Source organism: Berghia stephanieae, chromosome 7, assembly GCF_034508935.2.
Source record: "Berghia stephanieae isolate SIO BIC M18660-M18661 chromosome 7, UCSD_Bste_1.3, whole genome shotgun sequence".
NCBI lineage: Eukaryota > Metazoa > Mollusca > Gastropoda > Nudibranchia > Aeolidiidae > Berghia > Berghia stephanieae.
The window spans coordinates 22904656-22927924 of record NC_088366.1 but is presented as its reverse complement, the minus strand read 5'-3'; the positions used below and the strand labels follow the sequence as shown (position 1 = coordinate 22927924).

Genomic DNA, 23269 nt, shown 5'->3' with positions numbered 1-23269 from the left:
GGAAAATGGTACTCTCCAAAACACTCGGGTCTTGTATTGATTTGTATAAGACCAAAAAAAAAAAAAAAAAAAAAATTACAAGTATTTTCCTCTTTTTCTTACTTTACTTTGGCCTTTTCCCCCTACAGGCGCATAGGCCATCAACGAAGGTCCTCCACTTTCCTCTGTCCTGTGCCGTCACTTCCAAACCTCTCCATGTCTGTCCCGAACGCTGGTGGTCCGCTTCCACATCTCTCCTCCGGGTTTTCCCAGGTCGGCCCTCTTTCGTTTCCTCTCTTTGTATCATTAAAAAATATATAACCAAAAAATATCCCCCCCCCCCCTCTGAATGATAAAAAAGTGATTTTGCAAGATTTGAAAGTTTTCACCTCAAAGTAGTTTAAAACAAAACAACAAAACCCAACCAAAAAAAATCCCCAAAATACAAAACATTCATCCAAAACAAAACAAAATAAATAAATAGATAAATAAAATAAGAACAACTAGATAAACAAAACAACACAACCCCCCCCCCCCCTCAAAAAAAAAACAAAACAAAAAAAACAAAAACAAAAAACAAACAACAACAAAGAATTTTAAAAATACACAAACAAAAACCAAGACAAAAAGAATCAAAACAAAATCATTCAAGTCACTTTAAGGAAAACAAACTTTTCATTGTCGGGATAATAGGCGACTTGCAACTTGTCGTTAAAACCAGCCATGATATTTATTGTACAATATCATAAAGTTTAAACGTGGATTTATGGCGACTAAGTGATATGTAACACGGCAACGTAGACGTTAAGTCATCAATACGTATTTTATTTCATTTTAAACGATATAACATAACATATAATTTAAATTCACTATTGATTATACAAAAAGCTCCTCCATTAAAACGCTTTCGATAATTCTTTCATGTCCTTGGAAAAAGCTCTTCACTCAGCATTCTCTCACCGTAATCAGGTGTAAAACGAGTACCTGATCTATAACATCGTTTTCACTGTCGGAAAAAACATAAATCTAATAGCTCCTTACAGGCGTTATATTATGCTCAATGTTGCTGATGTCTTTGAGCCCCATGTAAAGCACTTTGAGCACATTTAGTGGATTTTGTCCTATGTAAAAGCTCAAGTTTGTTGTTTTTTATCGTTGGTGTCGTTACCGTGTGTGATTTGTCGAAAGGGCGTTATGTCTAAGGCATGTTTATTGAGATGTTTAGTGAAAGGTCGTGTATCTAAAAATGAAACAAACTCTAAGCCGGAGACTGCTGTATATTTCTCTCCCGAATTGTGTGATTTTTATTGATTTCTAAACCAAAAGTCTGGAATATTTTTATACAGTCGTTTTAATAAAGTTTTATTCTACATTGTGATATATATTTCTCGGAAATTCATAAGAGGATTTTTAGATAAATTAACATTTTAGTGGTGTAGATCCCATTGTTTGAAGTATTGTACTAGCCATTTATTGTTTACACTTACGTTAAGATTTTTAGTCACGATGTGCCATATCTATTTTTATCCTTATTACGACAACATTTATTGGAATGACACAGAATCGTCTTGGTATCACGGTAACAATAATAGCAGTAATAGCCAGCGGCTACGACCAAGTCGTGGTGGTGTGCGGAAACGAAGAAAAATAAATATTCAAATAGGTCACAGACCACCGCCCTTTCATACTAATAGAGCACTCAAAAGTACATAACACACAACGGTGCCCAAGGTCTCTGATCAACATACCACTCAACGACACTCACAACAACATGCCAATAGTAAACGACACATCAACATATCAACAAAACATAATGACAACACCTGATCATTTTGATGAGATGCAGGACTTAAGTAAACATAATGAGATCGTGGCTTGTGAAAATAAGACAATAACAACAAAGGGGGGAAGAAGGGTCAATATGAGGCCAAATGAAATAAAAAGAATCAATCACCAAATAAACTCAAATCATAACACGCTTAAAAAGCAAACAGGCAAACTAACAGTGACCGTAATGGTGAACCGAGAAACATGTTGAGAACTATGACCATAAACTTTCAAAGTTTAATTCCAAAACTACCGGAATTTTGGAAATTGATATCAGAAATAAAACCAGACATAATCATAGGTACGGAAACATGGCTACATTCCGAAATAAAGGACAGTGAAATATTTCCACCAGAGACATATTTCAACGTGTTCAGGAAAGACCGAGAAGATAGGTATGGTGGGGTGCTGGTTGCAACAACAACGAACCTCTCAGTAATAAAGCTTGACATTCAAACAAAATCAGAATCGGTGATCGTAAATATCAAAACAGAACAAGGCCTACTCACTGTGGGCGCTATGTATAGAACACCTTCAAACTCAACTATGGAACAAATGACTGAGATAACACGCTGTATTGATAGCCTAGACCGAAAATGTACTCTGGTTAAGCGGAGACCTGAACCTACCTGATATCAATTGGGAACAAGAAAAAATAATCAGTTACCAATATCCTTCATTTATAAACCAAGCATTTATTAACAAATTGCAAGATTTTTGCCTGAGTCAAATAAACAAAAATCCAACAAGGGGTACAAATATCCTCGACTTATTCATCACAAATCGACCAAATTTAATTGTCAAGTGTACAACCATTCCAGGCATTAGTGACCATGACATTCTCATCACGGAAAGCACTATCAAAGCAAACAAAATCACAAAAAAATCACACCCTATTACTATTTGGAAAAAGGCAAATATCGCCGAAATGCGGACAGAAACACGTCTTTTTAGTGAAAACATAATTAATCAACATCTAGAAAGCACTGAGGATGTTTGGACTGCCATCAACGACCACCTAAACAAAATGATGACCAAACATGTACCAACGAAGAAAAGCTCAAGGAAATTTCACCAACCATGGATAAACACCACCGTCAAACGATTATCTAGACGGAAACAAAAGGCATGGAGCAGAGCGAGAAAGTCCAACAGTAAGAAAGACTGGTACAATTATGCCCGACTGAAAAAAGAAACACAAAAAGAGAGTAGAAAGGCCTATCATAATCATGTTAAGGAACTTGTTAGTGAAGACTCAAACAAAAAGCTCTGGAAATTTATAAAAAGTAGGAGGTGCGATTCGGTTGGTATAGCGCCCCTTGAGCATGATCGTGTATTATACTCTGATGCAAAGGAAAAAGCAGACATACTTAATAACCAATTCTGCTCTGTTTTTGCTTCAAAAGCTCATACCAAAATTATCACTCAACAACTACAAGGCGAAGAAAACGATTCCAACACTATGGCCGAAATCAATGTGACAGTAGAGGGCGTTTCCAAACTCCTCGCCACTCTAGATCCAAAGAAAGCATGTGGCCCAGACAAAATACCATCCCGTCTCTTAAAGATACTGAGTAACGAATTTGCACCTGCCCTCACACATTTGTTCAAACTCTCTCTTGAAACGGGAGACATACCAATTGTTTGGAAGCACGCTCTTGTCCAACCCATCTACAAGAAAGGTGATAGAAGCAGGGCTCAAAACTACCGTCCAATTTCATTAACCTGCATTTGCTGCAAACTGTTGGAGCATATAGTGAGATCCTCAATAACTGAATATCTCGAAACTAAGAGTATTTTTTGTGATGAACAGCACGGATTTAGGAAGCACCACTCATGTCAAACTCAACTTCTATCATTAACACATGATCTGTCAGCTGCTATTGATAAAGGTGGTCAAATTGATCTAGTACTACTGGACTTTGCCAAGGCCTTCGACAAGGTCCCTCACCATCGGTTAATCCAGAAATTGTATGACGTTGGTATCAGAACAAAACCTTACAATGGATTGCAACTTTTCTGGACAATCGCACCCAACAAGTTCTTGTCGACGGCGAGACTTCCACTATCGGGATGGTGACATCGGGCGTACCTCAGGGCTCAGTCCTTGGGCCCGTCCTATTTTTAGTGTACATAAACGATCTTCCACGAGGTATAAGGTCAAAAGTGCGCCTCTTTGCTGACGACACAGCATAATATAATCAGATAAAAACAACAGACGACTGCAAAACACTAAATGACGATCTAGCTAAATTACAAGAATGGGAAACAATAAATCAAATGGAATTTAACGTATCAAAGTGCAATGTTCTAACCATCACAAATAAGAAAGCACCTATAACATTTGAATACCAACTTCATGGTCAAAACCTGGAACATGTAAAGACAGCAAAATACCTTGGCATTGAGTTTGCTAAAAACCTCAAATGGAATGACCACATATGTCACCTGGCTTCAAAGGCAAATCAAACAAGCGCTTACATCACCCGCAATTTAAAAAGATGCCCAATCACAACTCAAACCCTTGCTTTTAAAACTATTGTTAGACCAATTTTGGAGTATGGCAGCTCAATTTGGGACCCATATACAAAGAAAAACATCGACACCTTAGAAAACATCCAAAGAAAAACAGCAAGACGCATCACAAACACATTCGATCCTTTCTCAAGTGCGTCTGAAATATCACAACGGATTGGCCTTGAACCTCTGGAAAAGAGAAGAAAGATAGATAAACTTAAATTGTTCCACAAGATCTACTACAAAAATTCGTGCCTTAAACTTCCAAACGACATCAAAGATATCGGCACAAGAAATACGAGGGGACACACAGCAAGAGTAACCATCCCAACATCAAAAACAGACGCCCACATGTATTCGTTTTTCCCTTCCACTGCCCGACTATGGAATAGCCTCCCAGCTGAAGTGGCTGAAAACGTTTGCCAATATGCCTTCACGCGATTGCTGGAGTTCACAACGTGACTTTTTAATCTATGTGGTTTTAGTATTATGTGCAGAGTTTTAGCAAGTTTAAAATGTAAAACACTACAAACTGTGGAGTGATCCTCGACAATATTGGAGGTTTCCACAAGACGAAGAAGAAGAAGAAGATATAATCATTTTTTACTCATCGTCTCAAAATGGTATTATGTCGAGATGGACTAAATGCCAAAAGGTGATTTTAAAGTTTAACCCTCTCCTTACCACCTACAGGAAAATCGTCACATTCTTTACGATACAACCAACATTTTTCTTATTCAAATTTCTTTTGTACATCATAACATTTAAAGAAAATGAACAGTGTGTTGCAAAGCATGTTTTGCTAAATAAATTATGTATCGCAAGAACCATACTGCTATTGTGTTTGAGTGATAAAAAACATATTTTGTTTGGTGTAAGGTTTTGGGGAAAATCCTGAAATGACTGGTAAGGAGAGAGTTAAAGCACCAGAAATGCACTATGCGTTTAGCATCTGAAAAACTGTGATTGAAACAGTTTAGTTTGTCGTCTGCAATCTGTAACACGAAAGTTCAAGGCCTCAAAAAAGTAGTACACCCCGTTGCTACGGATCCAATATACAAGCCTGCATTTATGGACCTATAAAGGAACCTAACCACCGCTCTTTATCGTTACAAATGGGAGTGTAGTAATATATGATTCTTTCATTTCTTTGTATTTATTAAACGAGTTATTTTTATCGCGCGCATTAACACTACTAGATTGCGAGTATGTGATGTTTAGTATAGATATTTCGTGACCGATTGTATGATATTAATACTTCGATTCGCCATAATTTGTATCTTTCTCCATCTGCTTGAATGACAATTTGACCCAAAAAATAAAAACGTTGGATTTGTATTTATGCGCATCAAAAGATTATTTATAATTGGATTCAATAGTCTGATGTCATGTCGCCCAGCAACGGCGGCCATCATGGTTCTAAACAAAGAAAATCGATACTTTTTATTCTTCATGCTGGCTAGAACTTTTCATATGTCTTGTGATCAGAATGTGTAAAAGTCAAAACATGAAACATCAGATTTATAATGTTTTTTTATTCCTCTGGGTACGCTTTTATGCTCGTCGGAGAAATATTTCATAAGGGCGTCCGACATTGTTCCGATAGTTTAGAACCAGTTACTAAGTTACCATGCGTCATTACGAGGGAAGTGACGTTAGGACTGTTGAAGCGTATTGCCAACCAGCTGTCTCTTACACCTTATTTCACACCAATAAAATGTGCGAAAATATTCTGCAATTGTTGAATAAAATTTTTATTCAACGCGTTCAAAGAATTATTAATAGGGTTTTCCAATATTAGGGGTGGAGTATTTAGTTTTAAGCATATAAACCAACCTGACATAATAACCACCGTTTTAAGACGACGGGTTACATTTCTGGAAATATCTCCTTACAAGATGATCGGAAAAGCCGTTGTCGAAATGACAGATAACAATCAAGTCATTAACATTTACTTAAGGAAATAAAAAAAAATTACAATTTCATTCTCCTCATGCGAATGACAAATTGATATATAGTCCAATTATTTCAATATTTCATTATAGGCAATTGATTTGTTGTCATGAATATGCAAGTCAGTGATTGATTAAAGATATGATTACAGCACGTTTTGTGTGGCGTCGTTAAATAAATTAAAGTTCAAACCGACTAAGGAAATTACCAGTTTTTTCAGCACGCTGGCTTCTTTGGATAACATTTGCATAATGTATTACAATGTATTTGAGAGCTGTATTAGTCAACGTTTATTTTAGAAACAGTTAAACACGCCACTCATCAGTAGGTAGAGACATTGGATGGCCTTAACAGACTGAGGTCCCTCTCATAGTGAGCGGGGAGATACTTGCTGTCTCTTCTATCACCCTGTATCTGTTTCCCAATTGTTTTCTGTCTTTGTCTTGGAATGAGATTTCTTAAATTTTGTCCTGATCCTGGCCGGAGTCCTTGCTTAGCTGGGAGGGAAACAGTCAAATGTATAGTTAAAGTTTTAGGAGATGATGTTTTCCCCCCTTGTAAATCATCTCTCTGTTCTGTACTGTTATTTTTTTTATTATTTTTAACTTATGATTTGTAAACATTTGAGTGTGTTCCTTTTAGTGGGATCTTGTAGTGTTTGGGTGAGATTTTTAGGTGATTTCAAACTAAGTACACTGATAATGTGCTCTTGGAATCTACATCTGTTCCTTATTTGAACCATTTTCCCTATGTCTTACTTTTTCCTCAAGTCCTCTATTGTACATCTAGAATGTTTTTACTATCCCATTTTCTTCCTTTTTACTGGCGCTGATATGACCTAAATGTGTCGCAAGCGCCGCAAAACCCTTAAAAACAACCAAACAAACAGACAGTCTAACGGCAGTCATCCTTCATCAGTGGGTTCTGGCGGCTTCGCCCACTTGCACTCGTTGTGGTAGCGGCCCAGAAGCCGTAGAGCATCTGGTTGAACGTTGCATTGAAACACGAATTCCTGGTTTGGTTCGTCACAATAATACATGAGTGTGGAAGAGAGATCGTCGTCAGAAGCTGATTCCCACACCTTCTAGGAAAAAGAAAAGTCGTTTCATGTTTGCCTGGAACTAACTGCCATTTTTAACAAACAGGAGGAGCAAAGACGCCATCTTTGGGCTGATGATTGACGCGTGTGGGTTGTGAGCTGCGTGAACATAATATTATCAGAGCTGATAACCGAACGTCATTATGAGCTTGGTTTTAAAGTGTTCTTAGACGGGCCCGGGACCTGTTGTCTGCCACACAATGTTTCCCCTCACTGGTACCAGAGAGCTTATAATATGTTATACAAATTGAGCTTTTATATAGGGCAATATTCACTAAATGTGCTCAAAGCGCTTTACAAGGGGTCTCTGATCAACAGCAACACGTAACATGTAGAATGGGACATGACGCCTATCAGGCGATAATACCATTTTTTCCGCACAGAGACAACGCTGTTAACGGCCAGGCACTCATTTTACACCTGAGTACGGTGAGAGAATGTGAGTAAAGAGCTTTTTCCAAGGACTGAGCTATGCGCCGAGCGATGCTCGAACTCAGGACCTTCCGATCCGAAAGCGAGTGTCATACCACAAGATCACATAGCCGCTCTCTCTCTCTCTCTCTCTCTCTCTCTCTCTCTATATATATATATATATAATATATATATATATATATATATATATATATATATATATAAATGTTTTGTTCGTGTGTGTGTGTGTGTGTGTGTGTGTGTGTGTGTGTGTTAAACGGAGATCACGTGATTAGTTACAGCTCTCTACTAATAAGCTCTCTTCTGGTACAGAAACCTAGCAACTCCTCCCCGTTTCAGAAGGAACGCTAAGGCAGCTCCGTAAAGAAACGGTTTGAAAGGAGGGCGGCTTGATCTGTGAATATTTACCTCCAACTGATATTCAAATGCATGTTTGAATAACATGATTATTGTAATAATAATAATGATAATGATAATAATAATAGTAATAATAATAATAATAATAATAATAATAATAATAATAATAATAATAATAATAATAATAATAATGATAATGATGATGATGATAATGATAATGATAATAATAATAATAATAATAATAATAATAATAATAATAATAATAATAATAATGATAATAATAATAGTAATAATAATAATAATAATAATAATAATAATAATAATAATAATGATAATAATAATGATAATAATAATAATGGTGATGATGAACACTTGTATAGAGCCACCATCTAATGCAATATGAGCTCTAGGCGCTTTACAAATCTGTATATGTATAGAGTGATGCAAGAGCATGGTTACCACATTACCTCTAATGGTCTATTAAAACGTCTACTGAAATACTCATTAAAGTGGAAATAATTCTTAATTTTCTTATTAAGCATGAATGGTGTCTTAAAGTAATATATCTAGATAAACTTCACCTCCTCTTGCAAATTTATGAAGTGTGAAAGTGTGTACTTTCCATGAAAGATATCTACGTAGGTGAAAATAAGTGATTGAAAACAAAGAAAAAAAAACAACAACAAAAAAGGAAATAAATAAATAAATAAAAATGCAAAAATGCCAAACCCAATTTTTCCTCAAACTTGGCAACCCTGGTTAAAGGAGAGGCATGATTGTCATTGCCCTAACTGGGGAAGATGGCTTAGAACTGCTGGGAACGCTGGAGGAAGGGCATCGTTACAGCTGTATGACCGACCCAACAAGGACAAAGAAAGTTTGTAAATTTGTAAATTGAGCTTTTATATAGCGCAATATCCACCAAATGTGCTCAAAGCGCTTTACAAAGGGTCCCTTGCCAACAGCAACATTTAACATTTGGGACGGGACATGGCGCCTGTTAGGCGATGTTACAATTTTTTTTCGGACAGAGACAACGCTGTAAACGGCCATGTGCTCATTTTACACCTGAGTACGGTGAGAGAACGTGGGTAAAGAGCCTTCTCCAAGGACTCAACTATGCGCCGAACGAGGCTCGAACCCAGGACCTTTCGATCCGAAAGCGAGTATCATACCACTAGACCACATAGCCGCACTCTAGTTTAGAGTTTGGAGTTGCCGTCAGTAAGTGCTCCTCGATGCAATCTTGTTACTATTATTATCATCGTCGTCATCGTCGTTTCTTTTATCATTTATTGTTATCTCCAGATTCAGACTACGGTGCTGGGGCAAGATCTAGGAGACGTCGGAATGGGGCCAGTGCTAATAACAGTCACCACAAGAACTACGCCAGGAACAGTAAGTGTACCACCCTATATTATGCTATGCTACTTACTACGCTAAGGGATCTTAATACTGTCATAAACACACCCTCGCGCTTAGCCAGAGTGAAGCATTTGACCAAAAAAACAAAAAACAAAAAACAAAAAAACAAAACAAACAAACAAAAATAAAAACTAAACTAAGAACAAAACAAAAACAAAAAACAAACAAACAAAAAACAAAACAAAAAACAAACAAACAAACAACAACAAAAAAAAAACCCAACCAAAACAACCCCCCCCCCCCCCCCCCCCTCACCCCCCACCCGATTTTCAAGTTTTTGTTTTAGTAGTATTATATGGCCAGTCGTCTCAACACATTATTATGGCAGACTGAATCGGATGCGTCCGACTCGACTCAAAATTTCAAGCTTCACGTCTGTTCTAAGGGCATTGATTGAGGAATACTTCGTTCATTTCGAAGCCCCATTACTAATGTGATATGATATTAAAATTCGAGTAAGAATAAATGCCTTAAATGAATTGAGTGGTTTTGTTATAATCTTAAACGTCTTTCAGTCTTATTATATAATTTAAAATTTCCAAATTAAAAAAATAATCATTTTTGGCTTTAAAATTCACTTCATTCTGACATAATACCAGGTTGCAACGGCTGGTTGCATTTTTATTCTCATTCATTATTGCTTCGGAGAAATCGCGGTATTAAATCTGTAGCACAAATTAGTTGTGTAACAACAAGATATGAAGTGAGTAGAAAAGTGCCAGAAGACAATAGAGAATAAAAAATTTTTTCGCGGCGGTGGTGGGGTTTGAACCTGCGACCTTATTGGTACGACAACTCCGCCTGGCAGGTGAGAGCGTGGCTCTACCGTGTGAGCTATCCACGAACACAAAAATATTCGTTTCAAACCCAAAGTCATTTCTAGATCCCTCTCTCACCCACTTCTTGAGATCGCCGATTCGTTCACCACCATCGCGAAGTAATTTTGACCAGCAGTTAAGCTTAACAGCCAATATTCTCATCACAAACATATAACATAGAAACGATTGAGACATTGAGTATGCTCCGGTGTATGGGGTGAATTTTTAATTCAGAAAAGTGAGTGGAGCAGGCACTTATGTTGGTAACAACAAGATATGAAGTGAGTAGAAAAGTGCCAGAAGACAATAGAGAATAAAAAATTTTTTCGCGGCGGTGGTGGGGTTTGAACCTGCGACCTTATTGGTACGAGAACTCCGCCTGGCAGGTGAGAGCGTGGCTCTACCGTGTGAGCTATCCACGAACACAAAAATATTCGTTTCAAACCCAAAGTCATTTCTAGATCCCCTCTCTCACCCACTTCTTGAGATCGCCGATTCGTTCACCACCATCGCGAAGTAATTTTGACCAGCAGTTAAGCTTAACAGCCAATATTCTCATCACAAACATATAACATAGAAACGATTGAGACATTGAGTATGCTCCGGTGTATGGGGTGAATTTTTAATTCAGAAAAGTGAGTGGAGCAGGCACTTATGTTGGTAACAACAAGATATGAAGTGAGTAGAAAAGTGCCAGAAGACAATAGAGAATAAAAAATTTTTTTTCGCGGCGGTGGTGGGGTTTGAACCTGCGACCTTATTGGTACGACAACTCCGCCTGGCAGGTGAGAGCGTGGCTCTACCGTGTGAGCTATCCACGAACACAAAAATATTCGTTTCAAACCCAAAGTCATTTCTAGATCCCTCTCTCACCCACTTCTTGAGATCGCCGATTCGTTCACCACCATCGCGAAGTAATTTTGACCAGCAGTTAAGCTTAACAGCCAATATTCTCATCACAAACATATAACATAGAAACGATTGAGACATTGAGTATGCTCCGGTGTATGGGGTGGAAACGAATATTTTTGTGTTCGTGGATAGCTCACACGGTAGAGCCACGCTCTCACCTGCCAGGCGGAGTTGTCGTACCAATAAGGTCGCAGGTTCAAACCCCACCACCGCCGCGAAAAATTTTTTTATTCTCTATTGTCTTCTGGCACTTTTCTACTCACTTCATATCTTGTTGTTACCAACATAAGTGCCTGCTCCACTCACTTTTCTGAATTAAAATTCACCCCATACACCGAGCATACTCAATGTCTCAATCGTTTCTATGTTATATGTTTGTGATGAGAATATTGGCTGTTAAGCTTAACTGCTGGTCAAAATTACTTCGCGATGGTGGTGAACGAATCGGCGATCTCAAGAAGTGGGTGAGAGAGGGATCTAGAAATGACTTTGGGTTTGAAACGAATATTTTGTGTTCGTGGATAGCTCACACGGTAGAGCCACGCTCTCACCTGCCAGGCGGAGTTGTCGTACCAATAAGGTCGCAGGTTCAAACCCCACCACCGCCGCGAAAAAAAATTTTTTATTCTCTATTGTCTTCTGGCACTTTTCTACTCACTTCATATCTTGTTGTTACCAACATAAGTGCCTGCTCCACTCACTTTTCTGAATTAAAAATTCACCCCATACACCGGAGCATACTCAATGTCTCAATCGTTTCTATGTTATATGTTTGTGATGAGAATATTGGCTGTTAAGCTTAACTGCTGGTCAAAATTACTTCGCGATGGTGGTGAACGAATCGGCGATCTCAAGAAGTGGGTGAGAGAGGGATCTAGAAATGACTTTGGGTTTGAAACGAATATTTTTGTGTTCGTGGATAGCTCACACGGTAGAGCCACGCTCTCACCTGCCAGGCGGAGTTGTCGTACCAATAAGGTCGCAGGTTCAAACCCCACCACCGCCGCGAAAAATTTTTTTATTCTCTATTGTCTTCTGGCACTTTTCTACTCACTTCATATCTTGTTGTTACCAACATAAGTGCCTGCTCCACTCACTTTTCTGAATTAAAAATTCACCCCATACACCGGAGCATACTCAATGTCTCAATCGTTTCTATGTTATATGTTTGTGATGAGAATATTGGCTGTTAAGCTTAACTGCTGGTCAAAATTACTTCGCGATGGTGGTGAACGAATCGGCGATCTCAAGAAGTGGGTGAGAGAGGGATCTAGAAATGACTTTGGGTTTGAAACGAATATTTTTGTGTTCGTGGATAGCTCACACGGTAGAGCCACGCTCTCACCTGCCAGGCGGAGTTGTCGTACCAATAAGGTCGCAGGTTCAAACCCCACCACCGCCGCGAAAAAATTTTTTATTCTCTATTGTCTTCTGGCACTTTTCTACTCACTTCATATCTTGTTGTTACCAACATAAGTGCCTGCTCCACTCAAAATTAGTTGTGTGTTGTTTTTGTTTATTTTCATTGATTACACCCATATAACTGAATACCCAGGACCACAAGATCTGAGGTACTTTTCATGTTTTTCAGTTTCGTAAAAAGTGTGGATACGACGTTTTTCGACAATTTTGGCCAGAAAACTTTTCATATATCTATAGATTAGGTCCCCCCCCCCCCCCCCCCCCCAACGCCCCTTACTCGTCAAAAAGTCTTAAAACATGGGACGTCTTAGAAGTTAAAAATGTTATGGCAATTTGAAGATCATGCATCGTATTATATTGGTTGTGGTCAATAATCGGAAAGGTGATAATTATAATGGCAAAATTCTGGCCGCAGTGGTGTGTCCTTGAGGGAAGACACGTAACACTCACAATCCATGAACACAAATGACACCTAAAAGGCGACACCCATTGCATCAATAAATACAAATTTGGTTTAATCTGGGATAAAACTTTGAAAAGACATTGTGAATCTGTGAAGCGCATTGAGCAAATGTAAAACATAATGGTAAAAACGTGATCATGCGCGATACAGTTGTGTATATCTTTTAAAAAAAGATTTTTTTTGTTTAAATCTCAAACAACACATCAATCTGTAAACACGGCAGATTTTTTTTGTGTGTCAGGTTTATAAGCTGTAGGTATTAAGTGATGTAGTAATTCTACACCTATTTACGGTCAGGATATTTTTGCTCTCTTCACTTTCAGACTACGTACTTTTCTGGTAAAATCAGATACTCTCAAAATATTCGTCAACGCATAGCGTAATTGATTGAATTTACAATAGGACATCCCCACGTGCTGTTACCAAAAATAGCTTATCCACAACTGATCTATTTCTATTATTAACTCATAATACCAATCAATCCGGCTCAGTGCCTCTGAGATCAAAGGGCAACAACTCTTCGTTGCGGCATGGACTAATTCGACCGATGGAGTTTGGCCCCTACGAGTCCTTTGGACTCTGTATGAAACCCTTACCAAAAGTATCGTACGATAGATAGGCTAGTTTGTTCGTGGTGAAATATTGTTATTATTATTATGACAGTTGTTTTAGAGTGGTCGTATTTAGTTGTTATTATAACATTTGTTTTGTGATTGGAATATGTAAACAACGTTGTATATCTTATGTGCTATTATTTTGGGTAAAGTTTATAGTGGTTCTAAAATTGTATATTATCATATACAGGTGAAAGAGGAGCTGTGTTACTCGTAAGTGGTCGTTGAAATTTGCGTAGAAACTTACTTTATTTAGCCTATTAGTAGTATGAATTCAGAACCGTCAAAGTCAATTGGAACATTCCGGTACTGTCCTTAGATTTAGAATTTGAAAATGACATTATGGACAAAATTAGCCAAAAAGCAAGTGGATGTTATGGTGCCTGACCCCCATTTTCCAGTGATGCTATCCGTTTAGGTAAAATACTCACAACGTCCGTCTGCCGGAGATAACGTACCAACACACACTACTATGTGTAACCTTAAACGTTTATAGTTTGATTGATATAATTTAGTGAGAACTTGTCATCTTAATGCCTGTCTTAAAACAATAACAAAGAGCTGAGTTCCTTCTATTCCTTGGTTTTTAAACAAGATATTTTTTATTGTTGTGAAAACTGGATGGAGATAAATAAATATATATATGCTTTGTCTTGGGATCGTATTTAGATTTAACAATATCTGTGTCAAAGATTTCGTATAGGTTTTACAATACAGTATCGATGGTATCGTTGTGATTTCGTGGGATACAGGATATTTTCACTGCCAAGTTCTCTTTTCTCTGGTATCAAGATTTAATTCGATAAAGCAATGGAATATATTTAATGTTTGTCTGTATATTTGACTTGTCATGTGGAATACTGGTACAATGTGGAGTGGCACCATCTGGTATTAAGTTTGTACTACTGGGTGGGCTTTTGGATTTCGTAAAAATGGTAAGGATGATTTAGTTATCATATTTATTTATTTTTTGAGGGGGAGGGGGGGGGGGGGGGGGGGGGGGGGGGGGGGGGGGGGGAGGTGGCTGGGTTGGTGAGTTGTTATTTATCAATTACTCTTTGATATCAATGCCATCGTTTCGTTTGTTATTTTTGCCGATAATGTTGTTTTTGTTGTTGTTGATGATGATGGTGTTGATGTTGTTGTTGGTGATGGTGGTCGTGGTGGTGCTGTTACTGTTGCTGGCTGTTGTGGGTTTTTATTGTTATTATTTTTGTTGTTGTTTTTGCAGTTGCCATTGTTATTATTATTACCATCATCATCATCATCATCGTCGTCATCATCATCATCATCATCATTATTATTATTATTATTATTATTATTATTATTATTATTATTATTATTATTATTATTATTATTATTATTATTACTTATTATTATTATTATTATTATTATTATTATTATTATTATTATTATTATTATGTTGATGTTGATGATGATGATGATGATGATGATGATGATGATGATGATGATGATGTGATGATGATGATGATGGTTATTATTATTATTATTATTTATTATATCATCTCATCATCATCATCATCATCATCATCTTCATCATCATCATCATCATCATCATCATCATCTCATTATTTCTTTATTATTATTAGTTTTTTATTCTTATTATTGTTGTTGTTGTTGTTGCAATTGTTGTATTCTTAATCGTCGGTATTTGTTGCTGTAAATCACGTTTAGCACAGCTGGTGAATATTGCGCTATACAAGAGCTCAGTTTTTGTTGTTTTTTTTTCTACGTTGTTGGGGATTTACAATTACTGGTGTTGGTGATGTTGAGTTGTTGCTAATGTGTTGTAGTTGCTATTATTGTCGTTACTGTTGATTTTGTTAACATCCTGGTTGTTGGTGTGTCTTCTTTGTAAGGTATTCTCTCTCTCCCCCCCCCCCCTCCTCCTCTCTCTCCCTCACTTTCAAACCCTCTATCTATCTATCTATCTATCTATCTATCTATCTATCTATCTATCTATCTATCTATCTATCTATCTATCTATCTATCTATCTATCTATCTATCTATCTATCTATCTATCTACCCCCCCCCTACTCGCTCTTTCTTTCTCTTTCAATGTTCCTCTTCTTACTTTATATCGGTCGTCGATGATGATGATAGTGATGGAGAGGTGATAGTGATAATGGCGATGATGGTGGTGATGATGATGATAATGATGATGATAATGATGATGATAATGATGATGATGATTATGATGATAATAACAACGACGATCGTTATGATCTCAATATTATCATTAATAATAACTACCTAATCATTCTAACACATATAAGTACTTATCGCTGTCGACCTTTCGCATTAACAAATAATATGGACCAAGTACTTAAAGACCCCTTAAGAATCTTTCATTTATCTTTACTTTTTCTTCTCTCTCTTATCGTTATCGGGGTTCATAATCATCACGAAAACATTTTTTTTTGTCGATCCTTGCATTCTGCATTGCTATTAACAAATTATTGGTTCGGTTAACTCCTCTTATCTATCTCTCATTAACCCGTTTTCACTCGGGATTCGACTTTGATTGTGTACGGCTTTCATGTCTAGTGATATGACATGACATTGGCTAAAGCCCGACTACTGTGGGCAGTGAAAAGTTGAGTCCTTGGAAATGTCTCTTTAGTTCTTTTTTTCTCACCAAAGTGAGTAGTAAAATGATGGGTCTAAAAAAGTATAATAGTATGTAATAGCACCTTATAGGCGTCATGTCTCGTTTATATATTAGATGTTGCTGTTAGCTTTGGACTCTTTGCAAAGCGAGTTGAGTACATTTAGTTGATGTTGCGTTTGGAATGCTTACTTTTAATGCCCCCCCCCCCTCCCCACTTTAAGTTTAAAAGTCTTTCATAGCCATGCATGAGGCCCAAGGAACCGGAGTATCTGACGGTATAAGCACACAGCGTTAGGGCTAACCTACACCGGAGACTCCGACGACCCGGCACTTCCGTCCTCTGCCGTCTTCCGGATAAAGACGTCGGGCACGGATAAAATACTAAGAATAAAGAGAAGAGCCCGTACCAAGCACCCGAAGTCCTCTGTCGTTTTTTTCGTGTCGTCGGAGTCAGTCTCCGGTGTGGGTTAGTCCGTAGCAAATGCTCGAGAAAGGAAATTTTACCATATTTTTTTTATTATTTGTATTTAATCGTTAAACTCAATAATCTACACAATTGAAACGATTTAAAAACATATTTTCTTTTCCATCGTTCACGGCAAATTAATTTGATTTTGATTATGATGTTTGACAAGATTGTTATGAGATGGGATTCTATAAGAATAATATATATGTAAATGTTGCTGCTCGAAGCTCGAAGAAATAAATAATAATGTGAAATTGAATGTAAGCTTCAATTTAATTATACGAAAACAGATCTGTTTTTGTAATTAAATTGAAGCTTACATTCAATTTCACATTATTATTTATAAGAATAATATACTACGCACATCCGTGTATATGTATTTTCTAAGGAGTTTTTCTCAAAAGCTACTGTTCTCGAGCTTTAGAAATCTCTCCTCTACGATCCTCTACAAAAGCCTCGCTGTTTTTAGTGATAGTTTATCATAAATAATTGCACAAATCTTGTTGAAACCAAATTTTAAAAGAATTGTTAAAACTTTTGTCTCGAGCGTCACTCTGTAACGGGTTTCCAAGCAATAATCAAGTTGAAACTTTGAAGTTGATTTTTTTCTTTCTCTTCCGAAAACAAATATTCTAAATTCAGATCACTTACGTTTGTTTTATTTTATGCTAAACGCACAATTTCAAGGCAATTAATCAATAACAATAAAAACCCATGGAGCAGCAGTTGTTTCCATTATGACATGTATATAGAATTGTTTTGGAACATGAATCAGGGGACATAATCATTTTAATTTTAGTAGACCTGTGCGTCTGCTAAGATTACTTCCCTTGTGTAATTTGGTAGCGTTTTATAATGTTAAGTTAGGTTTTGAAGATCTTATAACGTTAAAGCAAAGTTAGATTTATGAACGTTTGGTCGATAAAGATTCTTCAGCAGACAAAAATACAGTTAGAGATTGTTTAAAACAATAGACAGATCTAAGAGGAAAAAAAGTTTCCCGTGTAAAGTTAACTGGTCCCGTTAAACGTTTCGAAGTGCGGCAGTTGCCTCTGTAAGTTTGGAATAGGTGCTTATAACAAATTATTTTATGTATAATTCTCCGTGAAAAATCAAGAAGTATTCTGCCAAAGAATCGTGAATAATAATTATTGTGAAGTAAACTTTCGGATTTTAACGAGTATTTTACGGGGAAGTAACTTTGTAAATCTTTCTATATAATTCAAATAACATGAATTGCCCCCCTTAGTAGGTCAATTTTCTTTATTTTTATGTAGAGAATGCATTTGTCACCGACCACTTCCCATAATTATGTACCACACAGTGGATATTATTGGTGCTATGTATTTAGGTTACACACTCACAACATCCCCCAGCCGGATACAACTTACCAACACACATAACTATGTGTAACCTTGAACGTTTATAGTCTGACTGATATTATTTAGTGAGGACTAATCACTAATCTGACTGTCTAAAAACAAGAACAAAGAGAAGAGTGACGTCAATTTCATTCCATCTATACTGTTGATAACTAACTTGTAAGCATCATTTCAAAGGACTTGGTGTTTTCTGCGGGTGAATATAACTCAAATCACACAACTCGTAGGACTTGAGCTTTTATCTAGCGTAATATCCACTAAACGTTCTCAAATCGCTTTTCTACGAGTTCCTGAACAACAAAAATACGTATTATGTATAACGGGACATGACACCTGTTAATCGATTTTGCAATTTTTCCCCCCGACAGAGACAACGCTTTTAACGGCCAGGTACTCATTTTACACCTGAGTACAGTGAGAGAATGTGAGTAAAGATCCTTTTCCAAAGACTCAACTTTGCGCCGAGCGAGGCTCGAACCCAGGACCTTCCGATCCGATCCGATCCGAAAGCGAGTATCATACCACTAGACCACATAGCCGCGTAATGTATTAATTTATATTCGGCATATTTATGCTTATCTCACTCAATCCTACAGAGGTTTGCTACTTTTCAAAACTGGAAAAAAAATGTATCAAAAATGAGCACGTGCATAGATTGTTTTATTCAACTACCATAAAACATGTAAAAACTAAAAAAAAATAGTTTTGATACTACACCTATAATTTGTCCCATGAAAATTGTAATAAATAGGCATGGGATAAAAGTAACCCCGGGTATACTACGGATATAGTCGGGGTTAGGGTTGAGTGAGTTATCCCTGATTTGGTATTGCAATTTCCAAGTATTCCCAATCTGTTGTATTTTTAAAATTGTAATTTCGTTTTATCTCGGGAAATCCCTGCATAAGCCCAATCCTTTGTATCTCTCGTCATCACGAGAGCCAGTTCTGACTGGTTTCTGTTTCAGGGTCTGCCCCTATCACCTCGCGCGATGTGTATTATGACCACCATCTTGCCATTCTGCTATTATGTATACCACCATCTTGCCATTCTGCTATTATGTATACCACCATCTTGCCATTCTGCTATTATGTATACCACCATCTTGCCATTCTGCTGTTATGTATACCACCATCTTGCCATTCTGCTGTTATGTATACCACCATCTTGCCATTCTGCTGTTATTGATACCACCATCTTGCCATTCTGCTGTTATGTATACCACCATCTTGCCATTCTGATGTTATGAATACCACCATCTTGCCATTCTGCTATTATGTATACCACAATCTTGCCATTCTGCTATTATGTATACCACCATCTTGCCATTCTGCTGTTATGTATACCACCATCTTGCCATTCTGCTGTTATGTATACCACCATCTTGCCATCCTGCTGTTATGTATACCACCATCTTGCCATTCTGCTGTTATGTATACCACCATCTTGCCATTCTGCTATTATGTATACCACCATCTTGCCATTCTGCTATTATGTATACCACCATCTTGCCATTCTGCTGTTATGTATACCACCATCTTGCCATTCTGCTAATATGTATACCACCATCTTGCCATTCTGCTATTATGTATACCACCATCTTTAACTGATATCAGCCACATATTTAACGTAATGTACCTATGAACAGCGATAGATAAATGTATTTATATCATATTGATATCTGTAAAGTTAATCAAGAGCCACGCGCTGTCGTAGGTAGCTATTGTTATTATTGAGGCCCTTTCAAAGTATAGAGAGATATTATGGCACACAATACTTATAATTAGTAATTTGATAAAAATAGAAATAAAAGTAAAGAGAAAACAGAAAAGAAAAAAAAAGGGAAATTAAACTTGAAATCAGAACATCTGTTGATTGGGGCAGCATGGCTCAGCCGTAAGGTCTTTGCTTCGTACCCGGAAGGCACCAAGTTCGATCACCCGCCGCTGCGTGTGTGGCCTTGAGCAAGTCACCTCGCCCTAGCTCAATTTGCGGCGCTGCACTGGCGCCTGGGTTATTCCTGTCCTCCCATGGAATAGATCCTAAAGACAAATTTCCCCGATGGGATGAATAAAGGGAATTTTAATTAATTAATTAATTAATTAATTTAATTTTTAAAACGGGTTGCGCTAAGATCTTTTTAAATTAGAAACAAATAACTAGTAATTACTAAAATTTTCTATTTCATTCTCATTGGATTTTTTACTTTTGGGTTTATCGTAAGAAAAGACCCAGAATCAGCCGCAGTGCGCAAAGAGAGCTAGTTTCGTTTCCAGAAAAAGCGAGATGCCGACAGCGGGGATCAGATCTTGGCTACACGGTTGGAAGTTCGTGTCTAATAAATAGAACGAAGATGACGTCAATCGGGTCTTTGTTATTGTTTAGGCCATCCACCTTTATAAGTAGTTCTCACTAGTGCGGGGCGGTCCTTGGCAAGCTTAAGGACCACGGTCCTACGGTCCTTGGGAAATGAAGACCGCAAGGACCGGTCCTAGACCGGTCCGTTCATTCTTGAACCGTTAAAGACCGCTACACGATGAAAACCGTGGCCTACAGGAGTAAAACACACGGAGTAGTCACACTCATTTCAAATTGTAACCTAATTAGAGAAGAGGGGTGATGCCTTCTTTATTTGCTCACCGTACTTCATTGTTACTTCGATAATTTAATAAAATTTGAAATTTATCCCCATTAACGGAGATAATGGCATCGCCCAAGGCGTTGATCGAGTTGTTCGTGGCGTTGATACACACACGCAACTCCTACCCCCCCCCTCCCCCCCCCCCCCCCCACACACACACATTAGAGGGCAGCGAGCATTGAAGAGTAAGAGAGAGAGACGTGAAGTTATAATAAGAGGGGGTGGATGAGGTGATAAGAGGGGTCGATGGTGACTTTTCGCCAGATCTAACAAACTCAGCTACCCATTCATTGCTGAGTAGACAGGGATTCAGAAAAAAATCGACTGCACCCGGGATCGATCTCTGGCCCTTTGCGTATAAAGAGAGTGCTCTATCAACTGAGCTATCGGGGTCCCCAAATATTCTATTGGACTTTTTTAAAATTCAGACGTTATAACTGGGTTTTTTGGAAGGAAGAAACTAATGAAACTCATATTATTTGATTAGTAAAAACACCAAACGAAATTTTAATATTATTGTATTATTTTAAATGACAACACTGCGATAGAAAGGAGTGGTGACAAGAGATGGACAAAAGAAAACAAAAAATCGGATTTGCTACTTGCTAGGTTCGACACACACACACACACACACACACACACACACAAACACACACATCTTTTGTAGTCACATACATTTCAAACAATAACCCATTAGAGAAGAGGGGTCATGCCTTCACCATAGATCATTGTCATTGCGATCATTATGGTGTAGTAAATTTTGAAATTTACCCCGTATAATGGAATCGTCCAAGGCGTGCGCCTCTTGTTCCCCCCATCTCACACACGAAAGGGCGGTTTGCGGAGTGGAGGTTGGTGGTCGTCTGCCTGTATGGTCGTCTGTGTCGTTTAGTGTATGGCAAAGGGGGTGGGTGCGATTAATTAAGTGGGATGGGTGGTGATTGGTGGAAGATAGGCAACCGAAGCAACGAATCGCTGGGGAAGTAGTAGGCTATGGCGCGAGACCGTAGGACCGTGGTCCTTGCAAGGACCGCCCCGCACTAGTTGAGTTGAAAGGTGATAAGAAGTGAGGACCGCCGCCGATCTTCCCCTCTGGGACCGATCTTCGGTTCACAGCTAAAAGACCGTCGGACCGCGGTCTAGACCGGTCTTCAGCGCGGCACTAGTTCTCACTAAACTATATAGATAGTATGCGCTTGGCTTGGAAGCTCATAACATTGCCATCCGGAAGTATAACGAACCAACACACACAAAAAAAAAACACTGTGTAATCATGAACTTTTATAGTCGAGGTTATACAGTTTAGTGAGAATCACTCACAAACGCGGATGGCAAAATACAATAACAAAGGCTTGAGTGACGTCATCTTCGTTCTATCTAAAAATTAATCAGACCATAAAGGTTCAAGGTTACACATAGTTTTGTGTGTTGGTCCATCATACTTCCGGATGGCAATGTTGTGAGCTTCGTAGCCAAGCGCATACTATCTATATACACGCTGCCATGAGTTTTGAGTCCTCGGTTTATTGGTTAATTTCAATTAGTAGTTAAACGGTATCGGTATGTCAAAGTTCCACTTTTACAAATCTCACCCATATTGTATTTATCGTTATCTAGACCAGATTTGATCACTCTCTCGTCATCCCAGTAATTAATTTGTGACGTGTTCTTTTTCTTCTTATAGTTTGAGATACCATGTGAAAACACTGCATGTCCACGTTCAGCATTCGTGGACTGATAGTAGAACAAGGTCATGAGTTGTTTTGTTTGTGTATGTGCGTGTTTCTTGTTTGTGCTTGTATATGTGTGTGTGTGTGCGTATATATATATATAGTGTGTGTGTGCGTGTATGTGTGTGTGCTTATGTGCGTTTGTGTGTGTTTGTTTGCTTTTAACCTGGGACCCCTTGTAAAGCGCTTTGCGCACGTTTAGTGGATATTGTACTTCATAAAAGCTCAAGTTTATTTGTTTTTGTGAGTTTTCAAAAACAAAACAAAAGGAGTCAATCAATTTTACGCGTCATGCAGCACACAAGTCGTGGGCATAGTGAACGGGTGAAACCTGGTTTTCAATACGTTTCCGATAAAAGTGTTTTTGGTGTGTCTCTGTTGTCTACTCTGAAAAAAACAAAACAAGATAGGTATTAAAACAAACAACAAAAACAACAAAAAACAACAACGACGACAACAACAACAACAACAACAATAGCCAGAAAACTCTTCCTTCAAACATCGATTGATTAAAATAACCCTCATCTCGTCGAAAACGCACAAACCTGTGGCTTTACGAAGTCCCGGGTTTGAGAGTTTTCGACAAGACGAGGAGGGTC

The 23269-nt window shown here is 37.9% G+C and overlaps 1 protein-coding gene across 5 annotated transcripts in view; it reads left to right on the top strand.

Annotated features, from left to right (window-relative positions):
* Nucleotides 1-23269, top strand: part of LOC144976899 (hepatocyte nuclear factor 4-gamma-like) — a 106379-nt gene that overhangs the window by 54889 nt on the left and 28221 nt on the right. For all 5 annotated transcript variants that reach the window (XM_078921467.1, XM_078921463.1, XM_078921459.1 and 2 more), the window contains one exon: nt 9473-9562. In XM_078921467.1, coding sequence (XP_078777593.1) covers nt 9473-9562 — 90 coding nt within the window. The remainder of the gene's footprint in view (nt 1-9472; nt 9563-23269) is intronic.